A 24367-nucleotide genomic window follows, 5' to 3' on the forward strand; every position below is an offset into this window, starting at 1 on the left:
TTTGAAATTGCCTGTGCAATCACAAGAGCTTAACTAAGCATACAAATCCTTAACTGCTGGCTGAGTTACTCCAGCACTCTATTTTTTTTCATGTAAGGTTCTACTGCAGTTGTACAGGGTCTTGGTGAGACCACACCTGGAGTATTGCGTACAGTTTTGGTCTCCAAATCTGAGGAAGGACATTATTGCCATAGAGGGAGTGCAGAGAAGGTTCACCAGACTGATTCCTGGGATGTCAGGACTGTCTTATGAAGAAAGACTGGATAGACTTGGTTTATACTCTCTAGAATTTAGGAGATTGAGAGGGGATCTTATAGAAACTTACAAAATTCTTAAGGGGTTGGACAGGCTAGATGCAGGAAGATTGCTCCCGATGTTGGGGAAGTCCAGGACAAGGGGTCACAGCTTAAGGATAAGGGGGAAATCCTTTAAAACCGAGATGAGAAGAACTTTTTTCACACAGAGAGTGGTGAATCTCTGGAACTCCCTGCCACAGAGGGTAGTCGAGGCCAGTTCATTGGCTATATTTAAGAGGGAGTTAGATGTGGCCCTTGTGGCTAAGGGGATCAGAGGGTATGGAGAGAAGGCAGGTACAGGATACTGAGTTGGATGATCAGCCATGATCATATTGAATGGCGGTGCAGGCTCGAAGGGCCGAATGGCCTACTCCTGCACCTAATTTCTATGTTTCTATGTTTCTATGTAAACCTGCATCTGCAGATTGTTACATCTGCCAAATAAACACCTCCTCTCTCTCCCAATTGGAGCTGAAAGGAGAATATTTAACTTGTAGCTTTGCCAAGTAATGCCCCAGTCAAGCAAATTCTAATTTTAATGACAAAGCAAATATATTAGCTCACCTTGTAATGACATTGGTTCTCATAAACTAGCCTCAAGCAATGTGTAATCTGCTGATATTGCAGTAATATTTTGCTAAGAAGATTGCATCATCCTTAAGGATTTTTAAAAGTTCAAAGCACCAAAAAATCCAAGTATTTAATGATTAGTAATAACTCAGAGTATTTCATACAATAAAGTGGTAAAAGTGCATTGACCAGATGAGCATTGCTGAAACGAAAACAGTAAAAAAACGGGAAAACCCGGTGGATTATTGAGCATAAATGGTTAGAAAAGCAGAGTTAGTGTTTCAGGTCAAAGATCTTCAACGTGAAATGTTCCCACAGTTGCCTTCTGATCTGATAAAATTTTCCAGCAATTTTCAGCATTTAAATTTTATTATATTTCAAATAAGCTGCACTGGCAAAGCAAACCAAGCAATTGTGAATAGTTCACTTAAATATACTGTTTGAATTAAGGCAGTGAATTACAATCCCAATTTCCATCAAGTAAATATTACGAATTTCTCCAAGTAGGATAGAGTAATGTTGTCTAATAATGTACCTATATTACTGGATTTCTTCCATGATTCACTAGAGTATTATGCTGTTTTCACTGGTAGATGCAGTTACTTTATATGACATGTTTTCCTCACAAATGAATCACTGACCACTATTTTTCTCTAAATATGACCACATTTTGTTTTGTTGTTTTGAGTGATTTGTCAGCATGCTTTTCATCAAAAAATGAATGCTAATGGTGACTGGTGATCACGACAAGAAACATTGCCTATTCCTTCTCTCCATAGATGCATTATTAAAGGTGGCATTCTAAAATATTACTGTTTCAATATGTACACGGCTGAGAATAAATTGGGAGGAAGTACAATCGGTTTCCCATTCTTGAGAATAAATCAAATTGGAAATTAATTTAATTGCATGTATATCAGGATGTCATAAACATGTTCTAGTGTACCGTGAATCCTGAGATCTATTGCAGAATGATCAAGGAACGGAATATGGATGTTGTTAATACAGAACCAATATTGCATAATGTCCAAAAATGTACAAAATACATACTGGAAAGGAAAACGTTATTTTGCAAGCATGCTAAATTGATGTTGATGGAGAATTCATTTGAACTTTAAATTTGAGTGAAAATCATGGCATGCTGTGTCTGTGAATTATTGATTTGAAATTCAAAGTATTCCAATTTTCTCTTTTTTGCTTGCGCAGCTCAAAATTGTTCTGGACTTCGTACATGTGAACAGTGCTTAGAGCACCCAGGTTGTGGCTGGTGCAATGATCCCACTAACACGGGAAGGGGGCTATGTCTCGAGGGCTCTTCAAGAGGACCAATGAAATCTGCAGGGAAGAATACCCAGGAAATGACACTCGATACAGCTCTTTGTCCAAAAGACAAAAGCAATGAATGGGCTTTTATTCAGTGCCCAGGTATGCATATTGTGAAGCATTTTTTTTACTATGTTGCTTTAAATTATACCCAAGTATAATTGGGACTACAGTGGAGATACAAGGAACTGCAGAATTGCTGAAACACAAAGTGGTGGAGTTTTACTCTTTTGAGTAAAACACATGGTCCCTAAGCAAAATGTCACCTATCCATGTCCTCCAGAGATACTGCCTGACCTGCTGAATTACTTCAACAATTTGTGTTTTAATTAAAGCTTCAGTATTGGAGCAGTCAATTAATTTAAAAATTAATTTGTGTATTTTAATAATTAGTTTAGCTTGTGGTAATGCTAGACAAGCACATCTTATTCATTGGTTTAGTGTTTTAATGTAAGTGTCTTTTGTTAATGCATGGGCCATTCATCGATACGTGAATTAAAAACGTGTCTGTTCTAAAATGAGGTTCATCCAATTTCTTATGTAACCAATGCACAACAGAGCCCAAATGAATGAGAATACTACCTGTAATTCTTTAATGGACCATTATGATGTTGACATGTTAGTACCTTAATTTAATTGAAGCAAAGTGATTCTTTGAATTAGATGATTTGGGGCATATGCCATTACATTTGTTTTAACATTGCAATGTTTTCCATATTTTGTCGTGTCAAAATTGGTCCCAAATGCAGATTTTAGGATTGTTTCTATAGACTTTAGGATATGCACCCTTGTTTATTTGTGACGTTCTTTATGGCATAGAGGAAATGTAAATGTCAAGTTTGCACTGAGAATAGGTGTTCAGTGATTTAAAAAATAAGCTGACCATGGCTTGTATTATTTTCAGTATTCTAGAGATGAAAAACATAATTCATTTTGAAATAATTGCCCATTACAAGAATATTCTTTAATCAAGTCAAAGTTGTGACCACTGAGTTTGTGGCTGCTGTTTTAAAACTGATGGACGATGTTGATTTGTCACGGTATTTTTCTGTGCTGATGAGCTTTAAAGTTGTCAGCATAATCTCAAAATATGGGCCATGAGGGCACGAGAATATTTTAATCAAAATCTTTGTTTCAGTGGACATCTTCAGTTTTTACCAGACGGTGGCCATTTATTTAAGAGATGATAATCACCACTTAGGGGAATGAACTGGATATTAGTTTTAGGCACAATATGTTGGAGGAACTCAGTGGGTCAGGCAGCATCTGTGTAGGGAATGGACTGCAGACGTTTTGTGTCGGGACCCTTCATTATAGATAGGGTGGGGGGTGGGGGGGGCAGAAAGTTGGAAAAGAGAGGTGGGGGCAGGAAAAAGCCTGGCAAATAACAGTTGGGTAGAGATGAGGGTTTGCTAAGTGGGTGGGTGGAGTAATTGCTAAAAGCTAGAGGAGAAAATGAGTTTTAAAAAAAAAAGCCAAATAAGGAGAGGAGTGAAATGTAAAGCCAGAGGGAGGGATATAAGAGGAAGGGTTCAGGGGGATGGGGAGAGAAGGAGGATAAAAGGGAAATTGGGATCTTGGGGATGGAGATGGGTGTATGAAGAAAAGAAAAGGAGCAGGGTGATGGGGGAGGGGAAGGGGGAGTAGGAGAGTGAGATAAATGGATGTGCACGATGGATGTACAGGAAAGAGTGAAGGGTTAGAGGGTATTACTTGAAATTGGATCATTCAGTATTCATACCATTGGGTTGTAAGGTATCCAAACAGAATATGAGGTGCTGTTTCTCTCATTTGCATGAGGCCTCCTTCTGGCAATGGAGCCCTTCTGGCAAGGACAGAAAGGTCAGTATGGGAAGGAAAGTTAAAATTGTTAATAATGAGTGATCCAGCCAGCCTTGACGGACGGAACACAATGTTTGGCAAAATGGTCACCAAGTTTATGCTTGGTCTCACCGATGTAAAGGAGACCACATCAGTAGCACTGATTGAAGTCGATGAGGTTTGAAGAGATGCATTTGAACCTCTGACTCACCTGGAAGGGCTGCTGTGGACACTGGATGGTGGTGATGGAGGAGGTGTAGGGTTAGGTGTTGCATCTTCTGCAGTTGCATGGGAAAGTATCTGGGGAGTGGGCATGTTGAGTGGGAAAGGATAAGAGCCCTGTAACTACACATAGATCTCCATTGAGGGAATGCTTGTTGAGACCAGGATATCTGCTGAAAGTGGTTTGTAGTAATCCCTGAAATCAACAGTGAGCAATGGGCATAATGATTCAACTCTAATATTGTGACTAATCCCGATTCAGTACACTAGGTTAAAAAAAAAAACAAGTTAGATGCAGGAACTGATAACTTTCAGTTCTCAATTTCCTCCAAGAGGAATTAAAATTGTTTATCGGGAGTGATTTTGAGTTGAAATTTTGGACTACATTCTTACTACATTTTTATATGGCTCAGTTTATGACATTTTTTAATCTTTGTTCCACAAAGAATTGTATAGTGTAACAGTGGAATATATCTCTGACAAACATTGAAGAAAATCCAGCAGCATGCCTGGAAATAGGTTAAATGGTCTTGTTCACACGAATAAGTAATGTCAATTTCATAATAAAATATATTACATAGTGCATCACTCAAATGGCATGTTCAGAAAATTAAGACCCATGACATTAAAATTATTGTTTAGGATAAAATGGTTCTTGAAAAGATATAGTTCAAATTACTGTTTAGCTATTGAGGTTACACCTGATGCTGTGCCGAAGAAATCTGTTGTAATGTCTGTACTGAATATACCCCGGATATTAGCACACAGGGAGCAATATCAATGTTGGCTAATGCTATCACACTGGCAAGCTGTGAGGGAGATAGTAAAAGATAGCAGGAGAAAAACTTCAAGGGATTTCATTGATAGGTGGCAAATACAGTTCACTATAGATAAATGTTGGCTGCCACATTTGGGTGATTTAAAAGAAAATATAAATTGCTTCCAAACAGTTGAAAGCTCAGAGGAACAGAGAGAGAAATAATAAGTGGAATGTTTAAAGGAAGACTACACGTTGGAAATATTATAGGGGGACATGCAAGATTGTCAGTGCATGGAGAAAGATTGTTTGGAAAATAAGGAGAATATAAATCTGATAAGAATCTGAATAGACACACTTGCAGTTTCCATGATCAATTTTAACCATTCGATTGAAGCGATTGGAACCTTGCGTAAAATACGTTAAAGGTTCCAATTGTGATGGTGAGATAATTGAGAAACTCTTTCATCATAGCAGAGAAAAATCAAATAGAACTGTTCAACATTATAGAGGAGGCGATTTAATGGAATATGATTTCCATTGTCTGTTTATCTATATTAATATTCAAAGAAAGTTAGAAGATTAAGGAGACCTATTTGTGTAAAATGTCATTGTTGAAAGGAGTGTACATTTTGAAATGGCATCAAGCACAATATTTTGATGCATTTGTAAACAAATGAAACATGCAAATATTTAATGTACTGAAGACACTGGGAGATTGGCAGAAAAATACAAGAAAATAGTTTTAATGTCAATTTGTAGTGCAGACATGAATTCCTAATTATGCCCTTTGTATTGAAATCACTTCAATATTTAGGAAATAAAGTTTTGTGCTTGGATGTGAAAAACATTTCAAACCTCCAAATAATTATGGAACTGTCGCAGCGAATACTACATTGGAAAGAACAATTCACTTTGCACATTGATGTGTATATTCAAGTCTAGTGCCTTCTGTGTTCCTGTAATCATCTTGGCCCAACAGTGCAATTACATGATCTGTTTCATCTGTAAACTGTTCATGCATTTAAATCTCAAAAGGTTTTGCAGTCCTTCACTGGTACTGGCTTCCCCACTATCGAAGGGATCTACAGGAGTCACTACCTCGAAAAGACTGGACAGGTCATAACCCTAGGGCAACTGTAAATTTCATAATAGCTGGTTATGGAATGGTGTTGGCAGAGATTTGAGATCAACAAGCATTGGTAATCAGAGCCAGGTGATTTTAATTAGTTTTAAATTAAAAAGGTACTGGCACTTCTAACATTTCCATTTGATTAGAAGTTAAGTTGTCTTTTATTTCCAATTATCTAATGGGGCTACTTATATTTCACTAAATCACTGTGACGAAGTTAGAAGATGGAATGAGTCTGACGAGTAAGGTAGATGAACTGAGAACATTGATTAGCACACGGGGATATGATATTATTGTAATTAAATATAGTTGAAGGAAGGGCAAACTGACAAAAATGTGTGTATTCAGCGATAAATTTCATGAATCACGGACCATTAAGAAATGACTCTTACGGTCATTCCCTCGTCTTCTTTCGGGCAAAAGGCATGTGCCACCAGATTCAGAAACAGCTTCTTCCCCACTATCATCTGACTACTTACCAAGGGTGTCATCCTGATCTCCCAATCCAACCTTTTTTGGGCCCTTGTAATTTTTTCTTTCTTTCTTTGCAGCTGCAACTGTAATTTAGTAACACTTTATTCTGCACTTTGGTTAATTTTCTCTTCACACTGACTGCTGTAGTCGTGTATGACTTGATTGTACGAAGACAAAAGGTGATATCTGTGAGATTCTGTTACCCCCCCATTCAATTAGGTTGTCACTAGTTGTAAAGGGAATATTGTTACTATCGTGCCTATTGATTATTTGAGGGGTTTTTTTGTCGTGGGAATAAGGCCTTGTTACAGGTAGAAATTTAGCAAAACAGAATACCCTGTGGTATCTTGAAAAAGGTCTTTTAACACATGTTTATGTGTACATTGTGATGAAAGTTGCATTTTAATTTGGTAGATATGACAGAACTACTGCATAATACTTTAATAAAATAATGCTGAATTATATATTTGCAAATTAAAAACAATGGGTTGCATGGCTATATATTGTTGAATATATAAATAATTTCCTTGTGAACTTTCGTTGGGACTTTCCTAATAATAACATTCTGTTGCCAGCTATTTAGAATTTAACTGCATCTCCTTTGGTGTATTGTGTTTAAAATATACCATAGCTTTAATTGAGAGATGCATGATGCCTTTGACCTAAAGCCATCATGCAGCTTTAATAGCTGGAATTAATTGTTTTTAACCAAAGTTGTCCATCATCTTTTGTATTGTTATGGCAATAGCAGAGGAGGCACAAGTTAGTTTTATGTGGAAGTTTGATAGCCTGTTAATGGCATCTGGAAGAACTAAGTAGATTCCTCAATGTAATGTACTTTCAGTGCAGGAGCTTCCATGTGGTTCATTACTTTCATCATAAAGTTCATAAGTGATTGTCGCAGAATTGGACCATGGGCCAAACAAGTCTACCCAGCCATTCAATCGTGTCTGATCTAACTCACCCCCTCAACCCCATTCTCCTGACTTTCATTCTCATAAACCTCCCCTGGACCCCCTCCAACGCCAGCATATCCTTCCTCAGATATGGGGCCCAAAATTGCTCACATAGAAACATAGAAACATAGAAAATAGGTGCAGGAGTAGGCCATTCGGCCCTTCGGGCCTGCACCGCCATTCGATATGATCATGGCTGATCATCCAACTCAGTATCCTGTACCTGCCTTCTCTCCATACCCCCTGATCCCTTTAGCCACAAGGGCCACATCTAACTCCCTCTTAAATATAGCCAATGAACTGGCCTCAACTACCTTCTGAGGCAGAGAATTCCACAGATTCACCACTCTCTGTGTAAAAAATGATTTTCTCATCTCGGTCCTAAAAGACTTCCCTCTTATCCTTAAACTGTGACCCCTAGTTCTGGACTTCCCCAACATCGGGAATAAACTTCCTGCATCTAGCCTGTCCACAATACGCCAAATGTGGCCTGGCCAGCACCTTATAAAACCTCAGCATTACAACCATATTTTTGTATTCTAGTCCTCTCGAAATAAATGCTAACATTGTATATGCCTTCCTTACTACTGATTTGACTTGCAAATTAACTTTTTGGGATCCTGCACCAGCACTCCCAAGCCCTTATGCACCTCTAATTTCTGGATTTTCTCCCCATTTAGAAATTAGTCTATGCCTACTTCCAAAATGCATGACTCCACACTTTGCGATGCTGTATTACATCTGCCACTTCTCTGCCCACTCTCCCAACCTGTCCAAGTCCTTCTGCAGAGTCCCTGCTTTCTCTACACTACCTGCTCATCCACCTATCTTCGTCTCATCTGCAAACCTGGCCACAAAACCTTCATTCACCTCATCCAAATCATTGATATACAACTTGAAGAGCAGCGGCCCAGCACCGACCCCTGCAGAAATCCGCTTGTCACTGACAGCCAACCAGAAAAGGCCGCCCTTATTGTCACTCTTTGTCTTCTGCCATCCAGCCAACCTGCTATCCATGCTGGTGTCTTCCCTTTGATACTATGGGCTCTCATCTTCTTTAACAGTCTCACATGCGGCACCTTATCTAAGGCTTTCTGAAAATCTAAGCAAACAACATTCACTGACTCTCCTCTGACTGTTCTGCAATTTACTTCCTGTCTTGCCGCATGTGCAGTCCACCAAGTCCGCAATAGCCTGTTCATTTTGAAGAGTTTATCTGGTGATTTTATGCTGTAGCCCACTGTGAATTTTGATCATTTTGGTGTTGATATATTACATTTTATTGCAGAGTTTATGATTAATGATGTGTTAGGGGAAACTCTCTAAATTGTCACCATCCTTGTTTCAGATTTGTAGCCACTAAATCCTAAATTTAACACCCACAAACTGAACTAATGAATTGTCCATTTTGAGTCGGGATCCTTTTTCAGAATCCTGACACTTCTTCAGGGTCCCGACCTGAAAGGTCACCATTCTGTGTTCTCCAGGGATGCTGCCTGACCCGCTGAGTTACTCCAGTACTTTGTGCCTTTTTTGTTGTAAACTAGCATCTGCAGTTCCTTGTTTTTACATAATGATCTCTTATGTCTGGATATTAGAATTGTGTTTTGTGCAAAGCAAAGTATTAATAAACTGGAATTGCTCAGAGTGTAAACAGTCCCTCTTAATGTTCCCTATATTCTTTTGTAGCATGTCAGTGCAATGGCCATAGTACTTGCATCAATGGCAGCATCTGTGAACAATGCAAGAACCTCACTGTTGGAAGACGATGTGAAGCCTGCATGCAAGGATACTACGGTGATCCAACCAATGGTGGCAGATGCCAGCGTAAGTACGAATGCGAGCACGGTGCAATACCTAATATAAATTGACTTTGTCGTAAGTTAATGACAGACACAGTCTTTTGTGTCTTTTTCAATATTGCTAGAACATGGTGGTTCATAAATTGTTTGTTGGAACCAGTCTGCATTATATGCCTCACACGCCAGTGAAACTACCACGTTAGATGCATCAATCGTAGAAATTTGGCAATGGAATACAAGAGGAGCTGGCCTCTGTTGGGAGAACTATATGAAAGATGCAGTTTTCTCATGGGTGTAAGGATTATATTGAAAGGTGCTTGATGAGTTTTTACTGAAATTGATTAACGTTTGTGTTATATTTAAAATACAAAAATATTTTTGATGTTCAAGTTTTTGATGATTCTTTCCATTTGGCTTCCTTGCTCGTAGCCCAGATGTCTTATATGATTTTTCACTTGCACTTGCAACTAATGTTTGGGCTGGTGGAAAACGGAATTTTGGGTATCAAATTTATGTGCAAGTTGCTGGGCTAAACCGAATGTACAATGCAGCATCGATCTGCTGGAAATGTTTGTTCTGATGTCTGTGCAAGCTTAGGTACCATAGGGCTCAGCTACATATGCAGGGTTTCCAATTTCAGTTTCTTTTCTTTTACTCAGATGTTTGTAAGGTTGCCAAAGTTGGCTTTGAAATTCTTAGCTTGAAAATGAAAAATCAACCTGCTTTCTCTCATCTCACAAAAGCTAACATAAATAATGGAGATGGGGAAGTGGCAGCTGCCAAACAAAAATGAACAAATTCTGCAAAGCCAACAAATAAATTCTTCAAAAGCTATTTCTTAATTTTAGAAAAATGCAACTGAGGCCCGAAAATGTTTTGCATTCAGTGACTTGGCTGAATTTTGGATCATATTTATCTCATTTCATGGTCTTATAATTTAGTGCTGAGTTTTGTATTTCCTGCTCAGATGTCCTGCATCTGAATCCTCAAAACTGACCAAAGGAATATGCAGAGCATCAATGTTTTCTTTTTGCTATGTGCTTCGTTAAGAGTCCATTTTTTTGATGGTCGAGTTCTTCCTGGAATTGCCACACTCACTTTTCCATGCCCATCTTTCATAGCTCTATGTACGGAAACCTTATTTGACTGGCACAAAGCTTTTGATCTCTCGAGGCAGAGCGTGATCATGGGCTGGGCCACCACTGTTACTGAGGAACCCTGTATGGTTGAAAAGTTGCCATTGCTGTTAAATATGTGATAGTCAATTAATCGGTTTTCAATATGGCTAAGAGCTAATAACATTGAAATACATACATAAAGAGAAAACGAGCTTTCTTAATTAGAAAATAGATAATTTAAAACGCAAATAATTTAAAACGTTGAATCATTTATTTTGATCAAAAAGGCGTCTCCCGTTCTCTTTCCCTCATCCACAGCCCCTACACAAAGTGCATCCAGCCTCAACCAACTCAGTACATCCCAGAGAGGCATTCATATGTGTAGCTGTCTTTGAAGAAGATGGAAACACTCTTAGGGACCTTTCTGGGCTGCTTGTATATTTGCTTTCCTAAACCTTTCTCCCAGTTCCTGCTTCAGGCGACATAGAAGGATGAGTACGTTCAGCTGGGGAAGGACAAATGATTGTGGCAGTGGCTCATTCATTTACAGCATGTTAGGTGCTGAGAATAAAGCAAATGTTTGAAACCATCATGGGTACAGCCATTCGCAGTGTCTCAGCAATATCAAAAACAAGTGGTTTACCACGTTGCCTCATCTATCTTGGTGAGACCAAATCCAAGCCAGTTCACCGCTTTGCCAAGCATCTGTGTTCTGTCCATTGTGGCCATCAGAATCTCCCGGTTGCCAGTCATTTACAGTCTCCTTCCCATTCACAGGCTTGGAGGAACAGTACCTCATATTCCACCTGCAACACAATGGCATGAACATTGTTTTATCCAATGTAAGATAACATGCAGCTCCTCTGTTTCTTACTCCCTCCTCCTAACTACCCCCCCCCCCCCAGGCTCTATCAATTTATTTAATTTCCTCCATTTCCCAGCCCAACTGCTCACCCTTCCCTTACCCTGTTGTTCTTTTCTGCCACCACTCCTCATTCAGTTCTAATCTTTACCCTTCTTTTCAATCACATCCCAGAATCTGCAGCCTTTTGTTCTCCACTTATCGCCCCCCAGCCTCCATTGGCACCTACACCCTTCCCTCCCCCAGCTGATTGTTATCTGCCATTCAACCTCTCCTCACCTGTATTCAACTATCGCTTGCTAGCTCTTGACTCTTGCACCACCCTACCCCACTGTCCTTCCTCCCCTCTCCTCTTGCCGTCTAGGTTAGTGGTGCCATCCTGAAATGTCAACTGTCCATTCCCTCCACAGATGGTTCCTCATCCATTGTGTTCCTCCAGATGATTTTTTAAAATGTCTTAATTTCATGACTGGGAATACAGGCATTTAGAAAAGTTTTGTTAGCGGATAACTGGAGGGAATGAGTTTGAGATGCATTTTTTGGTATACTTGCATCTATATCTGATCAGTGGTGAGGGTTATGACTTGATAGCATTAATTTGTTGGAAAGTCCATTTCTCTTGTTGGAGATAATCTTGTGTGGCACGAATGTTACTTGTTGTTTAGCAGCCTGTGTCTAGATGTTGTTTCAGTCTAGTTTCATGTCGTCATGGTCCGTTTCACTCTATCACTTTTTGAAGAGTTGCAAATGGAATTGAGGCTTGTGCCCCCATCGATGAATATCCCCTCATGACCTTCTGATGGAAGGTTGGTCATTGGTGAAGCAGTTAAGGCTGGCTGGGTCTGTGTGACTGGTATAAGGAACTCCTGCAGTGCTGTCTGACCACTGAGATGATTGACCAGCAACAGCCACAAAGCTCTTCCGTCGTGCAAAGCACAACCATTTTGTCTTAATGTTAGTTCAGGGCTCAGGGTTTATCTTGGTCAGGGCTCAAAAGTGACTGAAACTTCTTACCAGTATGATAGTACTGCAAATGTCACCGTCCATTTCCCTACCAGTCGCCATACCAGCCCATGTTAATCTTGGTCAACAGCATGATCAACGATGTCTTCTGTCTATTTGCTGATGAGCAGACTGGGTGGTAGTTAGTTGGATTGGATTTGTCTTGCTTAATTTCAGTGTGATTTATTGTGATTAATCTCAAGGAGTTCTACTAGCTGAGACTCGCACATTATGGGGAGGTGGCCAGAGAAAAGTTGAAAGCATTGCTACTGTTCTTTTCTGGCATTTGTGATAAATGATTTTTATTATCGTCTTGGTAAAGTAGCAGCATTTTAAGTCGAGTCTACAGCTGTTTTAATCACTGATGCAGGATGCTTCAATGATGAATTATGACTCGTTTATTTTGATAGATGCACTGTATTTGCACATCACGTTATCGACAGGGTGCAAAGTAACGCTTGGTTTTCTCTTCATTTATTGTCAATGTCCAGATTGAGCATTTTGTTGCAGTAAAAACATTGCTGATACTGAATGTTGCTTTACACTAGGCTGGCAAAATATTAGGTCATGGAGTTTGCGCCATGCCTTTGTGTTTAAAAGCAGCAATGTGGGTTGCTGTAATGCAGTAAAACTGTAATACAGCATGATTGGGACTCTGTTGCCAGACTGACAGATTTTCTGAACTAAATGTTATTTTTATTAATATCGCTGCACACCATCGTTTATAAAAAAAAGTTTTATTGTATTGGTTGTGGAAAAGGCTATGAAACTGAAATGCAAGGCGGGCAGAAAAAGTGCTGTTGACTTTCCTCGTGTAACATTGTATCAAAATTGATATTGTTGGATTCATTGCGGCGAACCCTATTGATGCGTTGAAAGTTCTTGTACAGGTGCACAACCTTTTATCCGAAGATCCAAATAACGAAAACCTCCGAATAGCGGCCATTTTTTCGGTCCTTGAAGAAAGGTCCTTGAAAACGTTCACCGAGGGCGGCCCGCAGAGGTGACAGCGGAACCTCCGGTCGGTCCTCGAAGAAAGGGGAACTAAATCCCCATTCATAAAAGAGAAGGTGAGGGTATATTGCGCGGGAGGGTTAATAATTGACAATCTGCTGCTGCCTGCCCGCTGAGTTAAAAAGTTCCCACGGTAGACTCACGATACACAGTGCAGATTGTCGCTGCCTTCAGTTTCACCCCACCTACGCCCCTCTACTTCCCGGCCATGTGTGTGACCCCTTCCCTCCCCTCTCCAGCTCCCCGCCCATTGCACCGGCGCGGGGGCTTTGCACTGTCTTCACGTCGGCGATTGCAGCAGGACTGTGCTAGTCACCGGAGACGTCAGGACCAATTGGACACCGACCACCGCAAGCACGGAGAACCCAGAGACCCACAGCCAACAGCAGCCCAGCCCAGCCCCACTCCAACTACAGAGGAACCTGGGTTGCGGATGACGGGGCGCAGCTCAGGGCGTCGTAGGGGCCCATCGGGGAGCGGGTTCCTGTTGGTCCTGACGTCTCCGGCCACCTGCCATCCTCCGGGAACTGTACCGCCCTTGCAGGAGAGTGAGGTTGTTTGCAGTTGCAGAGGGAGGGGGCAAGGGCGGTACAGTTCCCGGTCTCAGCTCCAGTCCAGCGGGGTGGCCGGAGACGTCAGGACCAACGGGACACCAATACAATACAATAATAACAATACCTTTTATTTGTCATTTGAACCTCACATGAGGTTCAAACGAAATTTTTGGTTTCTGCAGCCATACAAAAAAAGAACCAAGACACACACCAACACAATTCAATTCACATAAACATCCATCACAGTGAGTCTCCTCCTCACTGTGATGGAAGGCAAAGACTTGTCTCTCCCCTGCTCTCCATTCCTCTCCCGAAGTCGAGGTCAAAGCCCCCGGCGGGCGCTAGCACGTCCGCGGCAATTTACAGCCGCGCCGGGCGTTGTAAGACCCCCCTCCAGGTCACTCTCAACCCCGTAATTCGGGCGGGAGAAGTCGCCGTTGCCGGTGCCCCGCGAAGCAGTCTCCCACCGGGGACCCGCGAGCTCCCGGTGTCACCATCCACCGGAGTCGGGTCGCAGCAGCTCGCCCCCGCAGCTCTCCACGCTCCGAAGCTGGCTAGCTCCACGGAGGTAGGTCCGTAGGTCCACAGGCTCCACAGCTCCCACCGACCCCCAGGCCCACTGCAAGCACGGAGATCCCAGAGACCCACAGCCAGCAGCAACTCCAGCCCAGCCCCGCTCCAACTCCAGAGGAACACGTAGGGGCAGAAGCTGATGGTGTGCAAGGTACGTCTTGTTCTTGGGGTGGCGGATGAGGGGGCGCAGCTCGGGCTGTGGGCAAACTGCCACTTGTCGCTGTAGCGGCCCATCGGGGAGCGGATTCCTCTGGAGTTGGAGAGGGAGGGGGGTATTGTGCTGTTTGATCGCCCCCTGCTATCCCAGGGACAGGGAGACACAGCGGCTTTTTAGACTGGTGGGCAATCACTTCCAAAGTTCTGCCCACACAGTCAGTACACCTCTCCTACACTGCATTTCATACAAACATTTATTCTGCAAGAAAAAACGACATTGAAGACTCAAACTCGCGATCGATTAACTGCCAGGATCAAGGCGCAAACTCGCGACCTTGCGGATATGAGCCGAACACTCTACCACTGAGCAAGCCATTAAAATCTACGCTAAAAAATTTCCATTCCGAAGACCGACAAATTCTGAATTACGAAAAGTGTCTGGTCCCAAGGCTTTCGGATAAAAGGTTGTGCACCTGTAGTTGTGACAGTGTATAGGTCTTCTACAGGTTGCAACCAAAGATCTAAGGATCGGAAATCGGGCAAATCGGAAATGAAGGTTGCCTCACACTATGTTTCAATAAATAAACAAATTGCCCGACCATTGGCAATTAACACAACCATTCACACATTGCAGCGAACTGAGTTCCCACAGGGTAGAAGATGTCCGCAGCTCCACAACAGCTGGAAACTCCATCCATTGGTCTCTCAGACACTCAATGGTATGAAAGGGCTGTACACAAGTCTGGCATTTGTAACCTCTGGAGGACCTGGAATACACCAAGTACCACTGTTCCAGGCAGCTCTTTACACCACTGTAGAGGAGGCAACTTTTCAGCAGCAAGGAATGTTGCCAATGATAAATAGATGTTGCAATGATTAAAGGAAGTGATATGGTGCTTTCTGGTTTGGTTTCTTATTACTGTCAGGTATACCAACATACATTGAAAGTTTTGATTTGCGTGCTGTCCAGGCCAGTTACACCTCTCTTGCACACTCAGTAGTGCAAGAGAGAAAATAAACAGAATGCAGAATATAATGTTACATCTACAGAGTAAGAGCAGTTAAAAAAAGTGCAAGGGCCACAATGAGGTCGTTTGGGAGATGAGGAATTCATCAATAGTTTATAAAATAATGGTTCAAGAGTCTGATGACAGTGGGAAAGAAACTGTTCTTGAATCTGGTGGTGAAGGGGCTGTCCCACTGCGGCGACCTAATCTGCGAGTTTAGATGAGTCTGCCCTCAACTCAAACTCGCAGCATGGTCAACACGTGGTCCTAGGAGGTCCTATGAGGTCACTGGAACTCTCCATCGAGGGAAGTTCCGGCCTCAGTTTGGTCGAGGAATATTTTTCAGCATGTTGAGACATTTTCCGCGAGTAAAAATTGGTCGGCATGGTTCTTTTCAACTCGGAGTGGAGTGGGGTGGCTATGTAGTTACTGGCAGTCGAGGGCAACCGTAGGCAATCTCATTCGCTGACCGGGCATTTTAATTGGCTCATTGGAGTTTTCAGGACCAAGGAAAACCGACCGGTATTGTAAAATGCCTGGTAAACTTTATTATAAGTTGTCTGGCTTCTTAAAAGTGTCTCCACTCCTTCTCCCCCCCCCTCCCTTCTTCCCCCCCCCCTTCTACCCCCCCCTCCCTTCTACCCCCCCCCCCCTTCTCCCCCCCCCTTCTCCCCCCCACTTCTCCCCCCCTTCACCGGTCAAAGACAGTCGCTGAAAGGCCGCGTCAGTGGAACAGGCCCTTAAGTGCTTTCAAGCTTTGGTATCTTTTGCCCCACAGCAGAGGGAAAGAGAAAGGCCAGAGTGAGAGTGGTCCTATTCTGCTGCTGGTTGGTTGCTATCCCAAGGCCGCTAGACTCAATGGGGTGGGATATGTGAGAGAGAATGGTTTACTTGACAAACTGGGCTCTGTTCACAACTCGTGGTTTATCCATGTTTTCCATTTTGAAAACATTCGGTTTGACTCAGTCTGAAGAAGGGTCTCGTCCCGAAACATCACCCATTCCTTCTCTCCAGAGATGCTGCCTGTCTCGCTGAGTTACTCCAGCTTTTTGTGTTTATCCTTGGTTTGACGTATTTGTTACATAGTCCTGCACACTCTTACTGGAATAAATTTATATTGGCAGTAGCATATTGATTTAGCTTGGCCACTGAATATTTGAGTAGGACCAGTCCACCACCTAAAATAAGTTATGCATGAGGTTATTTATTTCCTCAGACCAGCATTATACTAGTATCTGGAATGGATCTCATGTTTCAGTTTATGCTTATAAGCAGAGAGAAGGAGTTCAGCTTGATGATAAAAATCCCCTTCAAAGTACAGAAGTTTTACGTCCTGCTAGGGTCCCCAGAAACACGGATAAATTTGTTCCCCGTGCATGAACCCAATTTTATAATCCATAGTACTTTCAGAAATGTCTGAACTGTTACATTGCCTTAAATATCTGCCAACTTCTTTCTCAATGCACAAACTCCTGTTCATTAAAACATAGAATGCATCACTTTGATTCTGTTTGTGACAATGATTCACACGATTGAACAGAGCAAAAGACCTTCCGTTGTCTCTGTATTGTACACTGACAATGACAATTAACGTTGAATCTGAATCTGAATCTGATATTTTCAAGCCAAATCACATATCTATGTTTTCCCCCAAGAGAGTCTATAAAAGGAAGATGTTCTGGAAATAGAAAGTTGTGTCCTTACTGTCATTGCTACAAAAAATTGATTCGCAGACTTGCATTCAAAAGTGTGCACTCTTTGGCACTACTCAGGAAGTTTTATTTTATGATTAAATGCCTATTCCTAAAATTCAATACAATTCTAATACATCCTTGGAATATTGCCATCAATACTAAAAGTTTTATTAGCTGAATGGGTGGAATGATTTTTTGGCACATACTTAAATCATACACTTTACAACCACAACTGATGATTGGGGACTAATGTGTTAGTTTTTCAGCACAAAAGATTAAAGACAGCTCCATATAATGAGACACTAATTAGCACCTATACATTATCTTCTTCACTGAAAATGCTGTTTCATCTGCTAAATGGATGAATGTAATGAAAATGTTTGTCATTTTATGCAAATTACTTTCCTGTTATGACGGACATTTTATTGAAGTTGCAATAAATGATGCGTTGAATTTTAGGGTTGCCTTTGATTCTTGAAAGTATTGGGGAAGTGGGTAGGGATAGAATAGAAACACAAAAAAATAGTTGCAGGTGTAGGCCTTCCAGTCAGCACCACCATTCAATAGGATCATGGCTGATCATCCAAAATCAGTACCCCGTTCCTGCTTTTCCCCCATATCCCTTGATTCTGTTAACCATAAGAGCTAAATCTAACTCTCTCTTGAAAACATCCAATGAGTTGGCCTCCACTGCCTTCTGTGGCAGAGAATTCCACAGATTCACAACTCTCTGGGTGAAAATGTTTTTCCTCACCTCAGTTCTAAATGGCCTACCCCTTATTCTTAAACTGTGAGGGTACACAAAGTGCTGGAGAAACTCAGCAGGTGCAGCAGCATCTATGGAGCGAAGGAAATAGGCAACGTTTATGGCCGAAACCCTTCTTCAGACTTAAGACCTAGGTCTTAAACTGTGAGCCCTGGTTCGGACTCCCCCAACATCAGGAACATTTTTCCTGTATCTAGCCTGTCCAATCCCTTAAGACTTTTATATGTTTCTATAAGATATCCTCTCATCCTTCTGAATTTCAGCGAATAGTGAATAATGAAAGCCCAGTTGACCCATTCTTTCATTATATGTCAGTCCCGCTATCCCGGGAATTAACCTGGTGAACCTACGCTGCACTCCCTCAATAGCAAGAATGTCCTTCCTCAAGTTAGGAGACCAAAACTACACACAGTACTCCAGGTGCGGTCGCGCCAGGGCCCTTTACAACTGCAGTAGGACCTCCTTGCTCCTATATTTAAATCCTCTTGCTATGAAGGCCAACATGCAATTCACTTTCTTTGCTGCCTGCTGTACGTGAATGCTTACTTTCAGTGACTGATGTACAAGGTCACCTAGGTCTCGTTGTAAGCCCATTTTCCTAATCTGACACCATTCAGATAATAATCTGCCTTCTTGTTCTTGTCACCAAAGTGGATAACCTCACATTTATCCACATTATACTGCATCTGCCATGCATCTGCCCAATCAGCCAACCTATCCAAGTCATACTTCTGCCTCATAGCATCCTCCTTGCGGCTCACACTGCCACCTAGCTTTGTGTCATCCGCAAACTTGGAGATGTAACATTTAATTCCCTCATCTAAATTGTTAATATATATTGTAAATAACTTGGGCCCCAGCAATGAGCGTTGCAGAACCCCACTAGTCACTGCCTGCCATTCTGAAAAGGACCTGTTAATTCCTGCTCTTTGCTTCCTGTCTGCCAACCAGTTCTCTATCCGTTTCAATACCCTACCCCTATCCCCAAAACCATGTGCTCTAGTTTTGCAAATTTACATTCTGAAGTAAAGTTTAAAGTCTCATTGAAATTGTGAATGAAACTTTCTGCTGGGATGACCTGAGTTTCTGCCACAGGGAGAAATATCAAATTACAAAAGCGTGAGGTTGAGTAAATTGAAAATGCCGAGGTGGTCATTGATAGAGTTGGGCATCTATGCTGGCAAGGTAATTGGGGTGGGAAATGATATGGAGGAACCTCTGTGTGAACATTGCAATCCTTGAACTTTTTGATTTTGTATACTGACTTTTCCCTGCATTTCCACTGAGGATTACTGGTCTTCACTAATGGCAGTAATTCAATCAGCCAATTCTGTTCTTGGATATGGGTGACTGAAGGGCATTGTCCCTGATGAAGGCATGAGTTCCAAAACAGTTGGACTATCAACATGGTTGAAGGTAACAGCATGTGTATCCTATGTATCAATGTACAGAACTATAATACATAAAGAAAATTAGTTATTGACCGTTTCACGATTGTTACAATTGAGAGTTGTGATTGTTTTGTAAAATGGACTACTACAATTTGGTCATTTCTACTCTTTGAAATGAGGTGAAAAAGGAGACAAATCCTTCAAACATATATCTTGATACAGTTCATTTTTAATTTCACTTAAGCTTTTACTTAAATACCATTGAGTCGAATGTGGTGACAAATGTAGAATAAGTTATGTTGTAGCATGGGCATAAGGTAAATCGTGTTTTTATGGATTGATTTTTCAAACTGCAGCTTAAGAATTGGGCTTTATGTGAAATCATGGTGTAGAGAAATGTATAATTGATTAAATCATATGTAGTATTATTGAAGCAGCTAGTTTATATCAGAATCAGAATCAAGGTATAAATGGTTAAAATGTGAGTAAGTTATACGTAGTTCAAAACCTTTTGTTGCTGCTTTAATAAAACCTGGGAAATGCAAACCAGAAAAGACCCAAACATAAATTAAGAGACACTAAAATGATAATTGAGTGTAAATGAAAAAACAAATCGTAGTGGACATTAGGGAAAACAGCAACAGTTCATCAGGTACATTCATAGCAGGCAAAGCAATAAAGAGTAAATGGGATATTTAATGAAGAGAGAACAGAAATGCTGATGTATGAGGTCTTCTTTAATTTGTTCTTGTCAATATATACCGGGGAAAATATCAGCAGCATTCCCAGTTCTACAACCAAATTATTAGGAGATGCATTTGAGTTCATAAATTGTTCGTTAGGAATGAAATGTTTATTAAGAAGGTGAAATGAAAATTCATAAAAACATTCTGCTAAGATAGAATGCTTCGTAGTGTACTAAAATAAATTAAGTTGGGAGCTGGGGGGTTGGTGTACTCTAAATCCATAGCTATTTGGATTCTGGGGTGGTAACAATAACATTGAAAATATTTCCTATTCAATTCTTCAAAAAGAACATATATATGGCCCTAGGTGTGATAATTTGGTTAGTTCTACATCTATCATGGCTAAATTCTTGGGTATTGTAAAGGAAGACTTTCAAAGGCAGCTGGGGGGAAACAAAATAATTTAATTATGAAGAAAGGATTGTCTATAATCCTCAATTCAATTACAGATGATCCAGTTACATTTGTTGTTCAAACTCACCAGGCTGATATATACCTTGAGTTTTATAGTGTAGTGACTCACAAATGCATTGAGTTGATTTCATAGTCATAATATAAATTCCTTCTACCTTCAAGAGTAAAGAATTGTTTAATTGTCATATGCATCAGGAATGGAACAATGAATTTCCTATTTGCTGCATCTTAACAGGCACATTAATGCAACATCATAATAAAGAAATATACAATAATGCAATAAATTATCAGTTATGCCAGATAACCAGACAATAATAGTGTAAGCTGAAGTACAAACTTATTGAAAGATCATAGTAGTTTGACGCTGGGGTCGGGTTGTGCAGGTTGCTTCCAGAGCCGGGAAGAAGCTGGCCTTGAACCTGGAGAAAACATTTCTCAAGCTCTTCCTAATGATCAGGGTGTTAGCTGCCTTCTTGAGGCAGCGTTTCGTGTAGATCCCTTCAGTGGTCAATGTCCTTGATGGACCGGGCAGAGTCCACGACTTTCTGCAGCTTCTTTAGTTCCTGGGCATTTGAGTTATTGAATCAGGTCATAATGCAACCAATCAGTCTGCTTTTCACCCTGTGCCTGATGAATGTTTGACAGAGTGGGTTTGGAGACATGCTATGTGTTAATTTTTAGGAAGTCATCAATCTTATTTACAATGTGATGAGAATTCTGGAGCTAGAATCTTGGATGATGTCAAATTATGCAGGTGATGTCAAATTATGAGAAAATCAAAAGATTTGTTTAATATTGCAAATTCAATGTTTATGAAAAGGAAAATTGTGCTGAGGGGGCTAAGGTTGCAGCAAAAGAGCAGAACAAATTAGATAATTCAAAGCAGGCACAATGAACTAAATCCCACTGCTGTATTATTCTCTCATTCTGCAAGATGAAGTGAAGCTTATAGGCATCAGTGAAATAACTCTACATTTGCTGGTGTTAAATACTAGTACACTTATGGTTAGAATAGATATGAATTTCATCTTTCCAAAATTACGTTCTAAAGAAATTGAACCGTGAATTTAAGAATATTTTTTAAATTTTGCTAGGAAAGCTAGCTTGATATACTTTTATCACTATGAAGTGAAAGTACTAAAGGGCCTGTCCCACGAGCATGCGACTGTATGCGGCAAGCGTGACATAACGTGGTCGCTTGAGCCGTACGGCCTCGCGGGGCCGGTCCCACTTCGATCGCCGGAGCTGTATGGAGTTGTGCGGAGCTGGTCCCGACATCTGGGTTCCGAAAAACTGACTGTGTTAAAAAATTCAGCTCGGCAACAGCCTGCCGGCCCGCAGCCGCCTCGATACCTTACGCACCGCCTCGACGGGCATACGCAGTGTCTCGACGCCGGACGTCACTTGCGAACTTCCCACGGACTTCGCTCGAACTTCATGTCACTCACTCGACCTCCGCGCGGCCCCCGCTTCTGGTTTGGTCGCGCTCGCCGCATGCAGTCGCATGCTGGTGGGACAGGCCCTGTACGGGGATCACCCGATCTCCGCGCGACCCCCGCTTCCGGTTTGGTCGTGCTTGCTGCATGCAGTCGCATGCTCGTGGGACAGGCCCTTAACTCTCATTGTTGGGAACGAAAATACCATCAAGAGTAACGTTGAAAAGCTAACAGCATCTACATCAACCATGAAAATATTTAACGATTATTGTTTCATGTGAATGATTATACTGTAACAGCAATAATTCATGCATTTATCTAGCACCATTTAATGCAGTTCCAAGATAATTCAGAGATGTTATTATTAAATAATACTCGGTAAGTAAATAATGAGCTGAATTGAGTGGACTGACTGGCAGGTTTGGAAGGAACCGTCATCACATCAGCCTGTTGCTGTATCTCAGCTGATTTATCATTGGAGCTTTATATGCACATTTGACCAATGCAGACATTTATGATCAGCTGGAGTTCAGATGTTGAAACATTTTAACTGCTGTTGCGCCACAATATTGGCCGGGACGCCCAGCTACAGAGCATTAATGTGCAGTGTGCATGGGTGTCTAGTGCACTAATGGCGAATCCATTTCTTCAAATCTCCTCACTGATCCAGTAGGGAAAAGACTCGGTATTTGTTAATTAATCTAATTAATATAAAACACGATAGATTTTACTTTAATGGTGTTTTTACTTGAAGAATGCATGAGAGGTCAGAATTGGAAGAAATCAGATGTCTGAAAGTTGCAAAGCTGGAGAGAGAGGGATAAAAATCAAGGAACAAGGAAAGAGCAAAAAAAACATTTGATCAAATTAGAACATGCAAACGACCCAAAATGAGCTGTCGCTCCTTCATCCTCTTCACGACAAAGACCACCATCAACTTATTCAAACACAAAGGAACGTAAGGGGACTTGACAGAGAAGATGATGAGAAGCTTTGACCAACGTGAGAGCCACAAACTAAGAAACATTGTTACAAGACAAGGGACTGGTCATTTAAAACTGAGATGGGACGAAATTTTTCTGAGGGTAATGAATCTTTGCAAACTCTGTGCCTGGGGTGGTAAAAGCCAGTTCATTAGATAATTATTTAAAAGATTTAAATATGTTGTGTTGCTGAAGCTTTTGACAAGATACATTAACCCATATTAATTTTTTTGCAATGACCAATGTTTTTAGAGACAAAAGAAGTGTAAATGTATATCAATGTTGAAGTATTAATTAGCTTGATGTGCAGAACCAGTGAACATTTTGGATTGAGTATTTTACCCTGAACGTAAAACAAAATCTCACAAGGAGCAAAATAGTGAGGCAAGCAAGTGCGCAAGCAAATTGTGAAATTCAATTACATGAATTTGTTTTGCAGAAATGCACAAATTGAGTCCAAGTGTGCTGCACTAGATGGCCAGGATAGGTCAGCCACCATCAGACATCTTTCCAGATGAAAGTACTTGGTCCATTAGAGACTAAGGAAAATAACAGCCCATGGTGATGCTTGATGAATTATTTGCTGAGGTTGGGAGTTGACTCAGCTTCTGTTTATGCCCTGTGATCACTGCAAATGTCCAACTCCACTCTTTGGTATTCCTTTTTTCTTGGCTGTCTGTGTTCCGTGGTCATTTATCTTTAGCGGTGAATAGGTTTGTCATCAATCTCCTGAATGGCTGCTTTTTGCTCGGTGAATTGGCTGTGGGGCAGATTGCCTGGAATTATTCGGGCAGCAATAGCATAAAATAAATTGTAGATTGATGCAAAGAATTAAGAATATTTTAATTGAATGAGTTACAATTGGTTCATCATAATCAAAACTGCTTGGGGTTCAGTGAGGCAGAAAATATACAATAAATATACAATAATTGACAGAAAATTGAATTATGTGGGGAAAAGGCAGGACCTTGAAGTGCATGGCCACAGATCCTGAATTGTAGTCGGACAGGCAAATAAAGTGCTCAAAAGGTATATAGGATGTTTTACTTTATTTGCTGAGATATGGAATATAAGAGTAGAGAGGTTGAGCTGGAATTATATATAATACTAGACCAAGTGCAGACCCGTCGGGTCTGTTCCCCCAACGTGCGGTTGTGGGGGGGGGGAGGCGGCATGCAGCGTCACACACACTAACTATCCCCCCCCCGCACTCACGCTAATTACCCCCCTTGATATTATATTCATATTATTAATTTTCTCCTTTTATCTCATAAACAACCTATCTACTGACGTATGAG

General features: G+C 41.2%; 1 protein-coding gene across 2 annotated transcripts in view; it reads left to right on the forward strand.

Annotated features, from left to right (window-relative positions):
- The window catches only part of atrnl1 (attractin like 1), a 720322-nt gene that overhangs the window by 203067 nt on the left and 492888 nt on the right, over positions 1-24367 (forward strand). For both annotated transcript variants that reach the window (XM_033033944.1, XM_033033942.1), the window contains exons 18-19: positions 2073-2291; positions 9241-9378. In XM_033033944.1, coding sequence (XP_032889835.1) covers positions 2073-2291; positions 9241-9378 — 357 coding nt within the window. The remainder of the gene's footprint in view (positions 1-2072; positions 2292-9240; positions 9379-24367) is intronic.

Source organism: Amblyraja radiata, chromosome 15, assembly GCF_010909765.2.
Source record: "Amblyraja radiata isolate CabotCenter1 chromosome 15, sAmbRad1.1.pri, whole genome shotgun sequence".
In the NCBI taxonomy this organism is placed as follows: Eukaryota; Metazoa; Chordata; class Chondrichthyes; order Rajiformes; family Rajidae; genus Amblyraja; species Amblyraja radiata.